General features: G+C 30.1%; 2 protein-coding genes across 2 annotated transcripts; both read left to right on the top strand.

Annotated features, from left to right (window-relative positions):
• The first annotated feature begins 947 nt into the window (after positions 1-947).
• Positions 948-6,631, top strand: LOC137835809 (uncharacterized). Its single transcript, XM_068644493.1, has 7 exons — positions 948-1,508; positions 2,569-2,668; positions 3,361-3,426; positions 4,643-4,757; positions 4,958-5,040; positions 5,971-6,032; positions 6,117-6,631. Exons 1-7 carry the CDS (start codon positions 1,354-1,356, stop codon positions 6,229-6,231), a joined length of 696 nt encoding a protein of 231 aa, XP_068500594.1. The 5' UTR covers positions 948-1,353; the 3' UTR covers positions 6,232-6,631.
• Positions 6,632-12,526: 5,895 nt separating this feature from the next.
• On the top strand, positions 12,527-17,717 carry LOC137835808 (uncharacterized). The gene is made up of 11 exons (XM_068644492.1): positions 12,527-13,033; positions 13,346-13,461; positions 14,069-14,181; positions 14,263-14,462; positions 14,972-15,253; positions 15,343-15,401; positions 15,539-15,575; positions 15,665-15,736; positions 15,838-15,988; positions 16,844-16,987; positions 17,068-17,717. The coding sequence occupies exons 2-11, from the start codon at positions 13,353-13,355 to the stop codon at positions 17,464-17,466; spliced, it is 1,566 nt and encodes a 521-aa protein (XP_068500593.1). The 5' UTR covers positions 12,527-13,033; positions 13,346-13,352; the 3' UTR covers positions 17,467-17,717.
• The last annotated feature ends 484 nt before the right edge of the window (positions 17,718-18,201 follow it).

Here is an 18,201-nt window from a genome sequence, read left to right as displayed (position 1 = left end):
TATTATATTTCTTATTTATACAATTTTTTAGTTCGTATAACCTTAGATGGAAGGAACTAAAAAGATTAAAATAACATATCTGAAGATTAAAATAATTAAAATAAATTTTAACGATAAAAGCCAATTAATAAAGTTTGTATAGTTATATAGAAGTTAAATGAATAATTAAAGATGAAACTTGTCTGTAATTAATTTTTCTTTTGACTATAAAAGCCAATTAATAAAGTTTGTATAGTTATATAAAACTTAAATGAATAATTAAATAATTACATAAAACTTAAATGAATAATTAAATAATTATATAAAACTTAAATGAATAATTAAATAATTATATAAAAACTTAAATGAATAATTAAATAATTAAAGATGAAACTTGTATGTAATTAATGTTTTTTTTAACTATAAAAGCCAATTAATAAAGTTTGTATAATTATATAATAATTAAAGATGAAACTTGTCTGTAATTAATGTTTTAAGCTATGTAAGATAACTATAATTTTTAAAATATAAATACAAATCTATATATTATATAATTATAAAAATTTGTAATAAAAATTTATGTTGACTATGATTTAATTTTTATTAGATGTTTTTCTTGATTGGTTTAAAATATTTATTTCTTATTTTTATAATTATAATAAAAATTTATATAATAAATTTAAGTTTTTAAAAAATTAATGTATTTTTTTTTTAAATTATGTTAGAGTTGTGTTAGAATTGTAAAAAATTTAACAAATAACTTTTGAATTGGAAACTTTATCAATATGTTTCCTACAAGTGTGTCATACATATTCGATACGTCTATTATATGTGTCTGACACAGATACACCATTTAAGAGACATGTTCGACCTCGTAGGAAATTACAAAGTAAATAGAAGGGTAAAAGTGACATTTTGCGCGTAGCATGAGAGTTCTTCCCGTACAAATTCTATGTATAGTGGCCCAGTGGGTAATGAGTTGCAGAAAATCTTAATTCCTTAAAAGGCAACTTTTTTTTTTCTTTTTTCTTCATTTTTTTTTTCAAAAAAAAGTTTAATACTCTCTCTCTCATTCTCTCTCTCTCTCTCTCTCTGCAGTTTCATTCAATTCCACCTTCAATCAAAACCCCTCTCTGCTTTCGCTCTCTTATCTCTTCCATTTCCTTCCTTCAATCTCACCACTATCGCTTTCATCTCTTTCTCTCTCTGCCTTCGATTTTGATTGTGCCTTTTTTCCCCCTTTTTTCATTTGGGTCGATGCTGTTTCGTGTGTGACGGTAATTGGCGGGAATTAACCGTCAATTCCGATAAGCCATAGGTGGAAAGTTTGAAACTTGAGGCGTTTGAAGAAAAGGGGTTATCGTTTCGTCGTCGATGGCGAACCCATCTGGGAACCATCAAGAGCACACGCACGTGTCGTCTTCTGCTCCAGAGACGTCCGGTGCGGCTCTCGCCATGAAGCACAACCCTGGTATCTCACTCGATTGGACTGCCGAAGAACAAGCCATTCTCGAAGATGGACTCTCCAAGTGAGTATATCTTTTTCTTTTCTTTTGTGTTCGGTTTTTTGAGGTTGTTTTGTTGAGTGTTTTTTTTTGGGGGTGTTTTTTGGTACCCTTCATATGCAATTGCTAAATCTTATCTTTGTGGTTTCATGTGATTGGAAGTGGGGTTTGATGGCTTTCTATGCTAGCTCAAGTTCATAAACAAATCGAAGCCGTTTTCCTTTTCTGAAACGAGTTGAATAAACTAATTTCCACCTTTAGTTTAAACATTAACTGAGTTTAATATTTTAGCCTCAATTCTACTATGTTCCGCCTTGTCACTTCAATTAATTAAGATTTCCTTTTTTTCACGATTAAGTCAAATTCAAAATTTAAATACTTAAATAAAAAATATTATTGCTATTATAATGTTTACTACTACTAGTACTACTACTGCTATTATTGTTAATTATAATAAAAAAATGGTGACAAGCTAACGAGTCTAATGTGAACTGAAAAGCTAAAGCTTGTTTGCAACGAGCCAAAATGCAAGCTGTCTCATGAATTCAGTAAACTGACTTCCAATTCGACTCATGGATGATCCTGTCAGCCTATGTTTTAAGTTTAATTGTAGAGTATAAAGAGGTCCTAATCCAATTTGAGATCTGGGTGTTCAGAGCTTTATTCATAAAATGATGTATTTTTTTTGTTATCATCTTGTAAATGGCTGCTTACTTCTGTTTGCACAAAGAATTACTGGAAACTAGGACAATCCAAAACTGAATTGTATCATATGTATCAGTGGAGATATCTTCTTTAAGTGGATTGTCGTCTCGTTGTGGTTGTGATGGCAGTTTGAAATCATTACAACATAGGAAACTCACCTTTTGAAATTAATATCATTGTCAAAATCTTTATCAGTAGTGATATTTAATTAATTGCTTAAATAAAAAGCTTGATTTGCTATGTAGTTAGATTGCATGGTAAATTCTTTTTTGTTGTCGTACTGTTTGATTCCTCCTTGATGAGAAAGTGGTATTTATGAAGTTCTATACGGGTAGTGTTAGTAATTAAATTAATGAAGATTTCAAATTTCTCCTCTTAGGTATGCCTCAGAATCCAACATAGTACGCTATGCGAAGATTGCCCTACAGTTACAGCATAAAACAGTTCGTGATGTAGCACTGCGAGTCAGGTGGATGAATGTAAGTTAAAACTTGTTGGTTGCTTTCTTGAGTTGTTTATGACATTCTGAAAACATATTCCCCCCAAGTTGATAAGGGTGATGTTACATCAGGCATAAGTGTATCTATGTGTATGTTCATCAATTTCTTATCTATTTGGATCATATATCTACAAGGTTGGAGGCTATCACTTATCATGATTCCTTTTTTAGAAGATTGCCATAAAAGTGTTCAAAAGTTTAATGAGCGTAGCTCATGCTTGTGCTAATTTCTTGTTTGATAGAGACGTCAAAATCTTTTCTTTGATATGTTGTTGCATGATAGATATCAACTAAATATTGGAACTATGCATTTATAAATTTGATCAAGTTTTGGCCTCTTATGCTTGCCCTTGTGAGTTCCTCATGACCTGTTCTTCAGCTTAGATGAAAGATTCTTAATTGGGTTTATTGAATTACCTAAGATACCTGATAAAATTCGTTAGGACTAACCATAATTTTGCTTTTGTAAAAGAAAAAAGTAAGTGATGACTGGATCCACCATTAGTATGGTGTGAGATATCTTTTTTGATAAGTTCTTAAAGACTGATTGCTCACCACCCTTTATATAATGCAAAAAGAAATAAAGAAGCTTACTGTTATTTTTGGAATTGCTTTATACTTAGTTTCTGTGATCACTTATTATAATGACTTTTATTTTTCATTTTCACGCAGAAGAAAGAAAATAGCAAGAGAAGGAAGGATGATCATAATTTAGCTCGGAAAAGTAAAGATAAAAAGGTACTGTTTTCATTAGTTGCATACTTTTATAATTATTGTATACATTTTTAGATTGTTTTGCGTTTCACTCTTTTTCATGCCTATAGTGATGCCTTTTTAAATGTCTTCTTCTAATCTATGAATGTTGGTTGTGTTTAAAATTTAAATCTATCTATGTGGATGAATATATCAAATTCTTGGTTTCTTTTGCTTGCTTATGCTGGGACCCTGGGACTCCTAATTTCAAGTTTCAAAATATACATATTTAAGTGAGAAATTTGTCTTTAATAGCCTACTTCTATGGTAAATTCTCTTGATAGTCTTCAGATTGGTGCATCCTTTTGCTATGTGGATCAAGAGCTGAGCTCTGGACACTTTCTTCTGTAGATTGCTTATGACTGTGGAGAATCCCTTTCCTTAGTTCATAATATGTCAAACAAATCATCTCTTCACCTGAGGCTGTCTGGCCTCCTATTTTCATTTCGTTTTCTCCTTGTATTATTTTTTCTAAAAACGGATGATGACAAACTCTTAGAATTCATATACGAACATATACACTTCATTACAAATTATTAGTTATTACTTTTTTTTTATTTGTGTGGTGAGACAATTATCAGGCTTTTGAAATTTGTAAAGCTTATAAACTTATCTAGAAGCTCCTTTTCCCAAAAGCTCAAGAGAACAAAAAGAAGCTTTGCTGCATGTCATGATGACAACAAAGTGATATACTCCACTTCTTTTTACAAAACATTGTTAGCTTCTATCAAAATAATATCCCCTATTTTCCAAATCTGAATATTCAAAAAAGTATTTAAGCATTAGGTATTCTTGCACCTTCTATTTCTGGATTTCAAAATGTTTCATTTTTTAAGGACAAAATGTTGCATGAATATTCCTTTTAAACACGTGATGATTGCTCAACAAATTGCATGATGATGGTTATTATTATTGTTTTAGTTTTGGAATAGACAGTGTATTGTATGTGTTAAATATTGTAACCAGGAATGATATTGAATGGGATTTTGTCCCCTCATTTCTTTTGACTTTTAGGTGATGATTAAGCATCTTGGCTGTTTGAAATAATAAGAAAGTGGAACTAAAGAAAAGTAAAAAGGAAGAAAGCTAACTAAGTGTTATTGGATTTGTGAAATACTGGAAACTCTAGGTTCTTTCTTTATTGTCTCTATGCATGTTGAATTGGACTTTAGATGCTTATCGAGTCTTATTTGGTTTCCAGGAAAGGGTTTCTGATCCTGCAGTGAAGTCATCCAGCTTTGCTGCTCGGTCCAATGTCTCTCCTTATGCTCCACCAATGATTACAATGGACAACGATGATGGCATCTCTTATACAGGTTCAGTGACTTAGTTTAATACCTTGTGAATTTTTTCTTATATTTGGATGTGGTGATTTACACCATGCAAAGATGACAATGGAGGCTTCTCTGTCTCAATGTCTTATATAGGCACTTCTTTCACCTTTGAAAAATTACTGGACTCCAGTTTTTTTTTAAATGTTCAAACTTCTGTTTTTGAATTTGGATTTTTTTTGCAGCAATTGGTGGTCCCACCGGTGAGCTATTAGAGCAAAATGCACAGGCCTTGAATCAAATCTCCACAAATCTTTCTGCTTTCCAGGTGAATTGAGAACAATTTTAACTGATTTTCCCTGTTGTGTGGCTGTCATAAATTGAATTCTGCATCAGACTTCTTATTGAAGATTTTGTCTTTATTTTGTGGCTGTCAGTCTTATGCAATTTATTTTATCCTAGTTCCCTTGTGATATATTTTCTCTTCACACCCTTGTTTTAAATTCATTTAAAATTTGTGTTTTCTTGTCTTCATCAAGAATTCTCAGACCTAGGATGTTGTCAGAGCACTGGAAGCCATACTTGAGGTTTTGGTATGACTAGACTAGTGTGAGAAACCTGTGCTCAGGTTATAATAGAAAAGAATTACAGTCAAGAGTGGGGTTTCTTCAATTATAACTTGAAAGGCAATAAAACAAAGGGAAAATATATATGAACAATGATATACTTGAGTTATTTTTCTAATTGTATAACAACCAATGTATATTTTCTTCACGTGTTTGTCTACACAAATCAATAACTGAAGCAACATTTATGAACCTGCCTTAATTCTGAAAGCAAGATCACAGATCTAAGTTAAAATACCAAATACAGAGAATGAAGTATTAATATCTTATATTAGCAGAGTGAGAACAATATTTCTATGCTTTATGTTATGGCTGTTTACGTAAATGCAAGTAATTGTACTCTGAGTATGTTTTTTTTTTAATAAAAACTCTCATGTTAGTCATCTTTCACAGGTCTGTAGATTCCGTGTCTGTTTAAATATATTTGCTGAAAATTTCTCTTATGTGTTTGTTGTTTCTTATCTTGTGTTAATTTAATCTACAATCTGGCATGATTGGTGGTCCAGTGTTTTTTTTTTATCTATTTTTGGATCCGTAAATGGTGTTCTAGTTTATTGTTGTTGGTATGACTTCCATTCTAAGGGATATTTTTTGTGGTTTTAAAGCAACCTGTTAATGATTTTTGTTTCCAGGTACAGGAGAACATCAATCTTTTCTGCCAAACTAGAGACAACATCCTTAAAATTGTGAACGAGTGAGTTGTAATTTTTTGTTCATTTCTATGATTTTAGTCCAATTTGATTTGATGTAAAAAGCTTACTATTGTGTTTGTTTTCAGGTTAAATGATTCACCAGAGGTGATGAAGCAAATGCCACCTCTTCCTGTGAAGGTGAATGAAGAGCTAGCCAATTCCATACTTCCAAGAACAGCTCTCCCTCCACAATCATCATAAGCAAAATTCATTGGAGAATAACTTCCAAACGTCAATCAAGTTGACCCAAAATATTTACTTTTGGAAAAAAAAGAAGCAAGAATGAATAATTGTTGATAATCATCAAGTTGAATTAGTTTCAAAATGTTTTTATTTTATTTTATTTTTCTATTGTTGATTTTCCTGCTTTTTGTTCCCTTGTTGGCCTAACTTAGCTATACTATAGGAATTATTTAGTATTCTTGGTATTAATTGAGTTAAATTTAGGCAATTAGGTCAATAAGTTGTGGTATAATTTTATTTATCGTTAGTTATTTCTGTTGGTACATTTCACTATGCATATTTTATTATATTCTTGTTAATAATGGTCTTATGAGAATCGGTTGTGAAATTAATAAATATAGGATTGTATTACAAATTATTTTGCGACTTCGGAGTTCATTATGAACATTGTATTATTAAATGATATTTTTTTTTAAATTTTAGTAGATTGACTTTCTCATTTTGGATGAATGTTTATGGTTTAAATGTGATTCTGTCTTGGTTTGTAATATATAAGGTTATATAAGGTTATGACTAATGTTTATTAGATGTTTTGTAATAGGTGAAACATGTTTTAGTTAATATCGAAAAATTAAATTTAGAGTTTTTCACATTTATTTTTAAGAAAATGCTTGTATTGATAAACTTGTTAATTTAGGTTTTATTTTATTTATATAAAGTATTTTCATAGATATAATAGATTTTTATTTAATTTTTTTATAATTTTTTGATTAATAGGTATAAATCACCTATGTATCATTTTTGTTAATATTATATATTTTGGTTTAATTTTTTTATTTATTTTTTTTAATAATATTTTTTAGATAATTATTGTTACTTAATATTTCAATTTAGGTCTTCGTTTAGTCGAGTTGTCAAGTTTTGAGAGTTTTCATTAAAAAAAAAGTGTCAAGTTTTGAGAGTTTTCATTAAAAAAAATGTGTAAAATGTAAGTTTGGTTTTCTATTGTAATAATTAATATATGGGGGGACATGGTAGCAAGTTGTATTGTCTCATTCTTCTTCTTTTCACTTTCTTTTTTATATACTCTTAGATTTTAATGTTTTGTGTGTTTGCCAAGTCCAAATTATACACAATTTTATTTAGTTACATCTACTAAACTAATTTACAAAACTGCATGGTTAAGAAAATTATAATCTAAAGCAAATTAGACTTTTTTGTCGTTCAATTTAAATAAATTTTAACTTAGTACACTTTGAAAAATATTCATTATATTTAAAAAAAATAAAATATTTTTTAAGACATATTAATGTATTATAATTTATATATTAAATTATTATATGATAGATTTAAGCTTAAAAGCAATTGGTATTAAATTTGTCCTGTATAAGTCCAAACCAAGTAAGCCCATTACTAAGTGATTGCCAAATGAATTATGGATTATCATATCATATTATAACGGTCAAGTTGATAATGTGGACTTCCCAATAGTTAAATTTTTAAAAATATATATTTAATTTTTTTGTGTATTTAAAGTTATTCTTCAAATTTAATATAGAATTAGACCACGCTAAAAAAATATCATTTATTTTGAAAATGAACTATAATCCCATATAATTTTTCTATACATGCTTCACAATTAATTATATTACAGAGGAATCAAATTATTTTGAATTACTTAAATTTTAATAATCTAATAAATTTAAATAATTGAATTATTGTTAAAAAATATTGTTTTTCTTAAAATATAATATTTTTATTTTTATTGTAATAACTTGTTTGATTTTTGTGCAAATGAAATGTATGTTATTATGTTTATGTCTTCTCTTCTCTAACTCGCTAATAAACAAAGGCCCAATTTGATTAGTAAATTAAATTAAATTAAATGTAACTGTTTGTACCAGATAAATCATATTACTCGGTTTTAATGATTAATGATCACGTCATTCATAACAAGATCAAACAACAAAGTAATTAAAAAATAAAATAAAAATATTTTAAATATTTAATATAATTTCTTAATAAAAAAATTAATTAAAATTAATTAAATATTTATAGTATACTCAAAACCTGTAACAATTTGCAAGAAATTGTATTGGCTTTAAAATATAAACAAGGTTTGATTCTAGACAGCAATGTTTTGAAGATTTGGAGATTGTTTTGGTCATACTAATAAATTAGCAATTAATGTTGCCTAACTGTAAATGCAATGGAGTTAGCAGTTTTATGTCATTTTCAGCAAAATTCTACAATTCTCATTTTTATTTAATAAATATTTAGTAAAACCAATATTTCTTTTACTTTCAATATAATCTCACATCGATTTGTTTAAGAATTTAGACAAATAAAAAAATAAAGTTGAGACTACGAACCATTTGTATATTTTTTTTCTCCTTTAACCACTAAGATGTTTTTTAAAGACAAAATCGTGATAGAACTTCAGCCTTCAAAACAAACAATACATCTAGTTATTCTATTCTAACGAAGATATTTCTTATATTTGTTTTTAGGTTTGGTTTAAGATTTAATATTGATTTTATTATAATTTATAATAAAAATTTAATAATACTCTTATCATTTTGATATTTTTTTCTGTTTGTATTTTTCTTTGTGACTTTTACATCTTCCTTACTTAAAAAATATAATGTATTTACTGATTAATGGGAAGCTAGATGAAAAGGTGAAATATAGTAAATTATTAATAATCGACTAATACAAGCAGCGGTCCACTTAAACTTCCATAAAAAAATAATTTAATTATCTTTAATATTTTCAAAAATAAAACATAATTGATAAAAAAATAATTAATGCAGTCTTAAACTTTACAAACCAGAAATATTAAGGAACACCTTTTTCTCCTCCAGACACTAAAAACAAAATAGAGGAAGTAAAAAAAATCCTTATGATTAAATCTATATACTATCTTCATATTATTATTATTTTTACATTATACATGCATCTCTTTTAAGTTCTAAAAGCATTATATTTACATTTCTTAATAAAAGAGACCATTATAAAAGCAAAAAAGGTAGATATAATTTTTAAAAAATTGAGACCTATTATTGTAATATGTATTATGTTCCTACCAGGGAGATTAAACCTAGAAAACTATTGAAGTATTCATCTTCCTTTTTCTTTTGGGCAGGTTGCTAGGGTTGTTTGAGATCATTCTCGCCTTTGTGCTACTCTTTCGGCTCTATGGGGAAGGTACTTGCAGAAGACACTCCGACGCTCAAGTCAGTAAAGGATGTTCGGTACTCGGGTAGGTGTACAGAAATAATGACGTACCTTGCTTCTTGAAATGTGTGTAATTTATATTATTTTAATGGACTTACCTCATTGATCCTGATTAGTGGAATGAATCACACTTATGGTTGCATTATCTAATTCTTAATGGTAGTTTAGCTTCAATGACATTGGTTTGAGCATTAATGGTTATATGTGTCGGTCGGTCTGACCGTACGTGGTGTCTCGGCCAGCTCGGTTAGAAAGAACGAATCACATCAAAGTGTGTCTCAGTCAACTCAGTCAGGGAGACCGAGCCACGTCAGCGTGTCGGTTCATACATATTCTAAATTTAAACTTTAAAATAGAACATAAATTCTCAATTTAGAAACGGAATTAAAATTATTTTTTTTCTAATTTGTTTGTACATAATTAATCCGACAAACGCACTTCTGGTCTGAAATAAAGCACTTTCCGTGGAAGTCACTTTGATTGATTCTTTGTTTAAAGTTGATCTTTCATAGTTGCATAAACCATCTTCCACTTTGGCAGAGTTTAAATATAAAAAGAAAGAAAAAACACAATAAGGGTCCAAAAGCAAACACAGCCTCCACAATAGCAGTAACAATTTACAATAAATAATAAAGAGTTGAAGTGTTGAGGTTGTCCATCTTCGATGCTTTCACTTTTCCTATATTTCTGTCCATTTCCCACGTCACCATTGGTGTCTGCGTTTATAACTTTTTTTATTTTTTATTTGTCAAAAATCTTAATTTGACGGCAAAATAAATTATAGGTTTTACGGTTTAGGATTTAGTGTTAAAAACGTTAATTTGCCAAGAAATTTTACCTGTACTTCCGTATCTTTTTTCATATATTTTTTAACTAGTTTGGAAGCTACAAAATCCAGAAAAAAATCCAATGATGTGTAAAAATGGAGTATAAAACTAAAACGAATACAACGATATTTCTTGCTAATCCTCTCATATATTTCCCCGAACACAACTCACAACTTTCATTGTAATGTGCTCTTCAAAGAACAACTCTTCTCAAAATCTCAAAAGGTGTTGAGTTGGAATCAAATTTTAACTGAGAATTCTTGTGGTTTCGAGAGATCCAGTTACACGAGAACCAAAAACGGAGAGCTTCGCCCGCCCTCTTTTTTTTTGCCTGACTCTTTGTCCTTAAGAATATAGTTTTTAAGAATGAGTGATTGTCCTTCTCTCACCTTTACCTTGAGAGCGACTAAAAAATGATGGAACTACTTTCCTAAATGTGAAAGTGTAGCTGAAATTATTTAAAACAATAAGATTATATTTTATTTAAAGTTATTTAATTTAAAAAAAAAAATCGACTTTTCATTAACATACATATGAGTAATTTTATTTAGTCAATGAATCATTACAGTTTATGTTCAGATAAAAATATAGAGAAATTATAAACAGTTTTTTTGTTGCCTTGTTTGACCCTTCATGAATGGTGCCATTTATTTTAGGGAGGCTTTTTCTTCCTTCATTTTTGACTTTTAAAACACCAATTTTATTTTTTCTAGTTTTTTCAATACTCAAACCTTGACCCTTATATAAGAGAGAAAATATTATTTTTAGGAGCTAAAGTTTGGGTGCTATTTTCAAAAAAATAAGAGACAAGAACTATTAATTTTGAAAATCATACATAACAATCGTATTTGATTTTTTTTAAGGATGAAAAATATCGTTTATTCGAAGGCAGAAAGTTTGGTATATTACTGCGGTTTTGGTAAATAAATAAAAATTAATTAAAGACTTTAATTAGTTTAATTATGGGTGTAAATTTTTATACTGTTAATTAATTAAAATTACGTTTATTTTAACTTTTAAATTAGTTACCAAAATAAACAAATTTACCTTAAAAGGTGGTTTACGATTAGGCGATAATATGAATAACTTTAACCCAATCCTTAAATCATATCACGTACGTGAAGTTATTAACTTTTGTAAAAAAATAAAATAAAAATTATTCAAAGGACACGTTTAAAACGAATTCGTCGTTATTTAAAGATTATTAACTCACTATCAGAAGTATTTACTTTACATCTGATGTATTTTTAATGAAAAGTTATATTTTTAATTTTGTAACTTTTACCTTATTTGAGGAGGTATATATATAGTTACCTCTTCAATTCCTAATGATAACAAAAATAGTAAAAAAAATAAAATTAATTGATAAATTCATTTATATTAAGAATTTTTTAAAAAGTTGATATTAAACTTAACTCAACCACGTGAGATGTTTAACACAATCTTCATAAAAGACTCCTACGGAAGACTACATATTTATAGATGTTTCGATAACGATCAAGTCAACTAGAAATACATTAATTTTTTTAAAATTTAAACTTATTGTATAAATTTGTATTATAATTATAAAAAAAAACAAATTCCTCTGAATTAATTATGAGAAACATCTTTCTGTTATGCTACAAAAATAGAAAGATACTTGTGCACATAAATTTTTATTGTCAATTTATATAATTTATAATTATATAATATATAAATCTTACATTTTAAAGATTATACGTATATTTGTTCTGTGTATAATTAATCACAAAAACAATCATTAGAATAATAAAAAAATTATATTTTAAAAATTATACGTATATCCCTATCCGTATATAACTAATCACAAAAACAATCATGCAACTAAAAAACAGTAAAAAAGATAAAAGAAAGAGTGTGTCAAACAATGACATCAGGTGGCATGGTACCTTGACCAGAAAGTCATGCCTTTGCCATCTTTTGACTTTATGTGGGAAAACAAAGAGAAAACAAGGTTTGGGTCCAAACGCATTATTTCAGCTTCATGGTTTAGACAAACTACAGTATCATTTGGTAACACATGTCACATATTTTTTTTCAAATCTTTAATTTGAAGTAGTTGTCTGTCAGGTCAGAGATGGATTAGGTACAAAATTTTGACACTTTCTACTACTCTAAGCAAGTGTTTCACACGCTTTTCTTCACCCTTCTCAATTCACTAACCCATTTTTAACAATAATGATAATCAAAAGTGCTCTAACCTCATTAGTTGCTGTTCTACTTTATCACTCATTTTTGGAGATTTTTTTATTAAGCAATTTGCTTATTAGGTAATTACTTTTACACACGATGGTTCATGAGCGTGTGTTAGCACCCGAAAAAGTTAACGTGTGAACTGCAAACTTCAAATGGGTGAAAAGAATGATCCAATTAATGCATAAACATTTGGCTAAAGAAACCAACCCATCCACGCTCTTATTTTGTTTTTTTCTGTCTTGAGAATTAGTTAAAGAGAGATAACAAAGATCCCATAGTGTTTCTGTTGAGGTTGGATTTGGCTTCTTCCTTCTTAAGAATGCCATTTGACTAGTCTGAATTGTTGTGATCCTACATATAAATATCCACACTTTTGTGCACCCAAATGTGGCTATTCAAGCTGAATCTGTTTTTGTTGGAGAGGATTTGAAAAGGAAGATTATTTGCCAATAAAAGGATTTCGGGTATGCTCAGGAACCAGTGAAGCTTCTTGCAGGGTTTTGGAGTGAATTTTCAGCACCTTTCGTATCTCAGATTATCGAGTAAGTTGTTTGGAAATGACCACATGCACTTCCACAGTCAAAAAATGTTCTTTCCTTGTACCCAACTCATTCTATGTGAAAGGAAAACTTTAAAAAGTTCTAAGCAATTGCACCACAGAAAACTGAAGAAGATTGCTTCTTCTTTGTATCTAACATGCATGTCCATATTATATCGTGAACATTTATTAGAAACTTCTTTCCTCTACCCTGGTTGATTGCGTATGTTTTACTTCTAGTTCAGTTACAGAACACAATGCTCAGAGTTGGATTTAAGCAGAATATGTGAACATTTCTCGGTTCTTGATTTTGCAGGTTAAAGATGGTCAAAGCTAACACCACCAACACCCTAGTATCTACTATAGTTATTGCAGTCTTGATTTCCCCATATGTAGCATCACAAGCCCTCTCACCCAGTGATTCTGTTGCAGGTAAGATTTGGTTTGCTCATAGATTCAATATATTGCCTCAGATTTTTTTCAAATTGCCATGCACTTAAGGGTATTCGGGTATATGTTGATTCTGAAAAGATTAGGGATATATGAACTTGTTAATGCTAATGATATGATTGGAAAATCAGTTCCTTGTCAAATCTCATGAATTGCCCAATTGGGTAAGAACTAAATAACGTACACGACTAACAGACGTAAGATGGAAAGCAACAACCTTAAATTGAATGCATGCATTTAAGGGAAAAATCAATTGGAAATTAGTCTATTTGATATGAATATGATATTCATTAACGTTTTTGTACCATTAATTATGTTGTCCTTCACGCTTTAAAAAGCCATTAAGAGCAGGTCCCCTACTGATATAGTAATTTTAAATAATCTATTACCTATTATAGAATAAACGTAGAGAACGCATGTATAGTGTTGTATTTGATGCTCCAAAGTCAATGATTATGCTTATCTTGCAGAAAATATGATACTTAATTTTGCCATTAAGTGACTGATAGATATAAGGTACAGATTCCACTTGTTCTGCTATTATCTGTGTTATTGACAATGAGAATTATGATGTTCATGCTTGATGCAGATAATGTGTCAGATACCATTAGACAATCGGATAATACTGTTAGAGTGGATCCTTTACATAATTTCGAAAAATACAGAGGAGGGTTTAACATCACCAACAAGCATTATTGGAGTGTAAATATCTCATTTTTTTCTTTTATGAATGTAATTTGTAACATCAAAGATGTTGTTAACATGTCCTTAACATTTTTGCAGTCGGTGATCTTCACTGGAGTATATGGATATGCAATTGGGGTGCTCTGCCTTTTGTGTGGAATTGTATATGGAAGCTTTTTGTTAATAACCTTGGTTTGCCAAAACAATGACAGAAGAAGGATTAAGAAGGTCTTTCCTTGTAATTACAAGAGTTGTGGTCTTTCAATTCCTTTGGCAATGTTACTCGCCACTTTTTCTATGTAAGTGATTCATCCTTGTCTCTCTAACCTTAGTAACAATGTTACTCCTGAATAGGAGCATTTTTTTATTTCCTTTCCTTCCAAACCTCAAAGGGTATAAACCAGTCCACATAACAGTAGTGAAAGGCTTATTTTAAAGGTTTTAATTAGTTAATAATGCAGAAAATTGTGGACAAATTGCAGCCGTGAAGACTCCAAAAGCCTTGAAAGTGACCTTTTTTAAAACTTTAGGCAAGAACTAAAATAGTCTTCCAAATTGAAACGTAATTTTCTTTAGCTTGAATTTACTACACACTAGTCTGTTATTTAAAACCACAACTTGAACACATTGGACTTTGTAATTCAAAGAAAGGCATGAACTTTGTAAATTAGTTCCATAAATTTAGTTTTGAAAGTAATAATGAAAATAACAAACTACAATAACTTGATTACTCATTGGAGATTGTTCCATCTCAAACTCCTGGTTTTTCCACAAGTGATGTATGTATGCATGGCTCTTGTTTCTGCAGAGCTGCAACTGGGCTAGTTCTTGCTGGGAGTGCAAGATTCCATTCTGAAGCTAAGACTGCTGTTAATATTATAATCAAGACAGCGAATGAGGCATCAGAAACGATACAAAACACAACAGGAGCATTAAAAGACATGGAAAGTAACTTTATGGAAGCCAATGTCACTGCTGAGACTACAGTAAATCTTGACTCCACCACTGAGAAACTTGATGATGCCTCTGCAAACATTGCAAAACAAGCCATGAAGAATAGGCGCCTTATTGACAAGGGCTTAAAACTAGTGTAAGATTCCCCTTTATCTCTCCTATTCCTGATGAATTGTAAAATGAATAAAGCATTTCGTGATGATAAGGGAAATCTTTTGATTGCAGGTTTGTTACTACCACAGTGATCATAAGCATGAACTTGGCTGCTGTAATAGCTCTATCAGGTATTTTCAGTTGTTCTATATGCTCAACATCAATGACTTGTATCTTTAGATCAATGACAAATTCAAATCTGTACATCTTGTGATTTTCTACAGATGATGCATAATTCTCATAAAATGTTGGAAATTTTTGTGAACAGTTTCTGGAGTACTGAGGATACGGCGAGCAGTATACCTGTAAGCAAGTGTATTTATTTATGTATACATATATTTTTTGTGTTGCAGATATAAAATTGTGTTATTGTTTTCCTCTTCTTTTTTCACAGGCTTGTCATATTATGCTGGTTGATGACAGTGATATGCTGGCTATTCTTTGGAGTCTATTTCTTCTTAGAAAAGTAAAGAATTACATATTAAGAGTAAATTATTTTCCTGCAATAAATATGTTTATAAGATGGAAGTTTCAGTTAAATATTAAGAGTTCTTTTTTTTGTCATAGATTTTCTGGGGATGCATGCACAGCTCTTGACAACTTTCAAGAAAATCCCTATAACAACAGCCTAAGTTCAATCCTCCCTTGTGATGAATTGCTCTCTGCAAAATCAGTTCTATCTGATGTCAGTGCGGGGATCTACAACCTTGTTAATAAGGTAACTTTTGCAAAATCACTATTCACAAACATCAGCTCCCTCCTCCCTCTTCCACATGATCATATAAATAAGAGTAAACATCTCAAATGACACAACCAATCAATTTGATAAAAAACAAGTCTAGTTCCTAACAAAAACGATTGTTGGTCAATTTATCAGTAGCTAATATGATCTGTTAAAAAAGTTATTTATTCCTGATTTTTTTACTATAGTTGGTCAATTTCATCCTAACACACACTAATCTCAAGAACCAAATTGACTAACCAACACTAACGTTACTAAAAAAAAATCGTGTAGTGGCGATTTTAATATGTTAATTATTAAAAATTGTTACAATTATCTGTATAATACGACAATTTAATAACCGTCACAATTCTCTTTCAAAACGTGTCATTTTGAACCGTCACAATTCTCTTTCAAAATATAGACTCTCCTGCGTTTTTGTTCTCTCTATACCATCCATTTTTTCCAATTTTGACTGACATTAATTACATACAAAAAACGTCACTTTATACAAAACGTTAAATATCGGGTGGTGCAGTGAGTCACATAAGAGTGTCATATTAAGGTTTGTGGCGGTCAGTTCTATGACGGTTTGACGAACCACCACACGCATATATTATGACGTTTATAAATGTCATTTTATACGAAAATAACCGTCACCACATACATGTTTTTTTGTAGTGTGTTAAGTGCCCAATTTCTAAGATGGATTTTCTCACAAATCAAGGACTTATAGTTTGGTGTTGGAATCCTACGATTGCACTGTATTATTATTTATACAATGTTGGTGTTGAATCCAACGTAGCCAGCTGATGAAGGAGGACTAATGTTTTGGTTTTGGTCATTGTCCAGGTGAATGCAAACATATCAGCCATGCAGGCAACATCAGATGTGAATCTTGTTCATGTCTGCAACCCCTTCTCAGGTCCACCCAAGTACTTATACCAGCCAGAGAACTGCCCTAAGAACACTATAAGAATAGGAGACATCCCAAAGGTAACATTGTCTTCATGACTTCTATTTCTGCCCTTAATTACCAGACCAAGATATGCTAACACCTTCATTTCCCTGTCAAGGCACTGAAACCATTCACTTGTTTGAATGGCATTGATGGAAGCTGTGACAACTTGTACTACATAACAGGCAGCCAGTACACGAGAGTTGAGGCTTACACAAATTCAATTCAGGAAGTACTGAATGTGTATCCAAGTGTGGAACACTTGTTGGAATGCAAACTGGTAAAAGAAGCATTTTCTCAAGTCCTTGTCAACCACTGCAAGCCTTTGAAGAAATATGCTGAGATGGTGTGGCTAGGAATGCTGCTTCTTGCAGTGATCATGGTGTTGTTAATTGTGTTGTGGACTGTAAAAACTCGCCATGAGCATCGGTGCAATCTTTCAGATGGTTCTGTGGAGCCTCATTTTGCACCAACCGAAGCCTTGGAAAAAAGAACAGTTAAAGAGATCCAGATTTGACAGCATCTGAATTCATCAATAGTCAATTATTTGATTAGATTTGGTCCAAAAGAACTTAGGAACAGGGTACTAGAATGCAAATGCGCAAGCAGCTTCTGATAATCCTGTGTAGTGCAACATTTGTAGTTTGTACATAGACAATACACACACAACTCAAAACATAGACCAAAGGTGTCTAGAATGTCCTTTGAGGATTTCGATGTACAACAATCATCGTACAATAAATGAATGAATATTTTTTTTTAGAAGTGATATATTAACAATTTCTAACAGTCTATAACCTTGTTTTTTTTTTAAATTTCAATTTTTGTTATGAAATAACAGAAATACCTTTTTTTTTATATCATGAATCAGAGATTTTATACTGCATCATTTGTCAATGTATTATTACTGTTTTTTCAATGAAAGGATCTTTTAGCTTTCAAATCATATAAATAGAAGTCATGTGATGTTATTAGGATTTTTTAAGAATGACAACAAAATTTCCTATACTTTTTTATAACTGTTAAAAAGTTTTGATGATATTCAAATTATAGAAATTAAGATAGAGATTAATTTATATATTCGTATTAATTTATGCTCACTACTACGATAAAGTCCAATTCATATCTATAAATAGGTTGAATAATCATTACAAGAAAATCATGAAATAAAAACCAATTTTTAAAAACAAAAATAATTAGTTGCAATAGTAACTAAATTAGAAATCATTTTAGAAAAAAAAATAAAAATTGG

This window comes from Phaseolus vulgaris, chromosome 5 (assembly GCF_000499845.2).
Source record: "Phaseolus vulgaris cultivar G19833 chromosome 5, P. vulgaris v2.0, whole genome shotgun sequence".
In the NCBI taxonomy this organism is placed as follows: Eukaryota; Viridiplantae; Streptophyta; class Magnoliopsida; order Fabales; family Fabaceae; genus Phaseolus; species Phaseolus vulgaris.
This window is presented reverse-complemented; position numbering and strand designations above follow the sequence as displayed.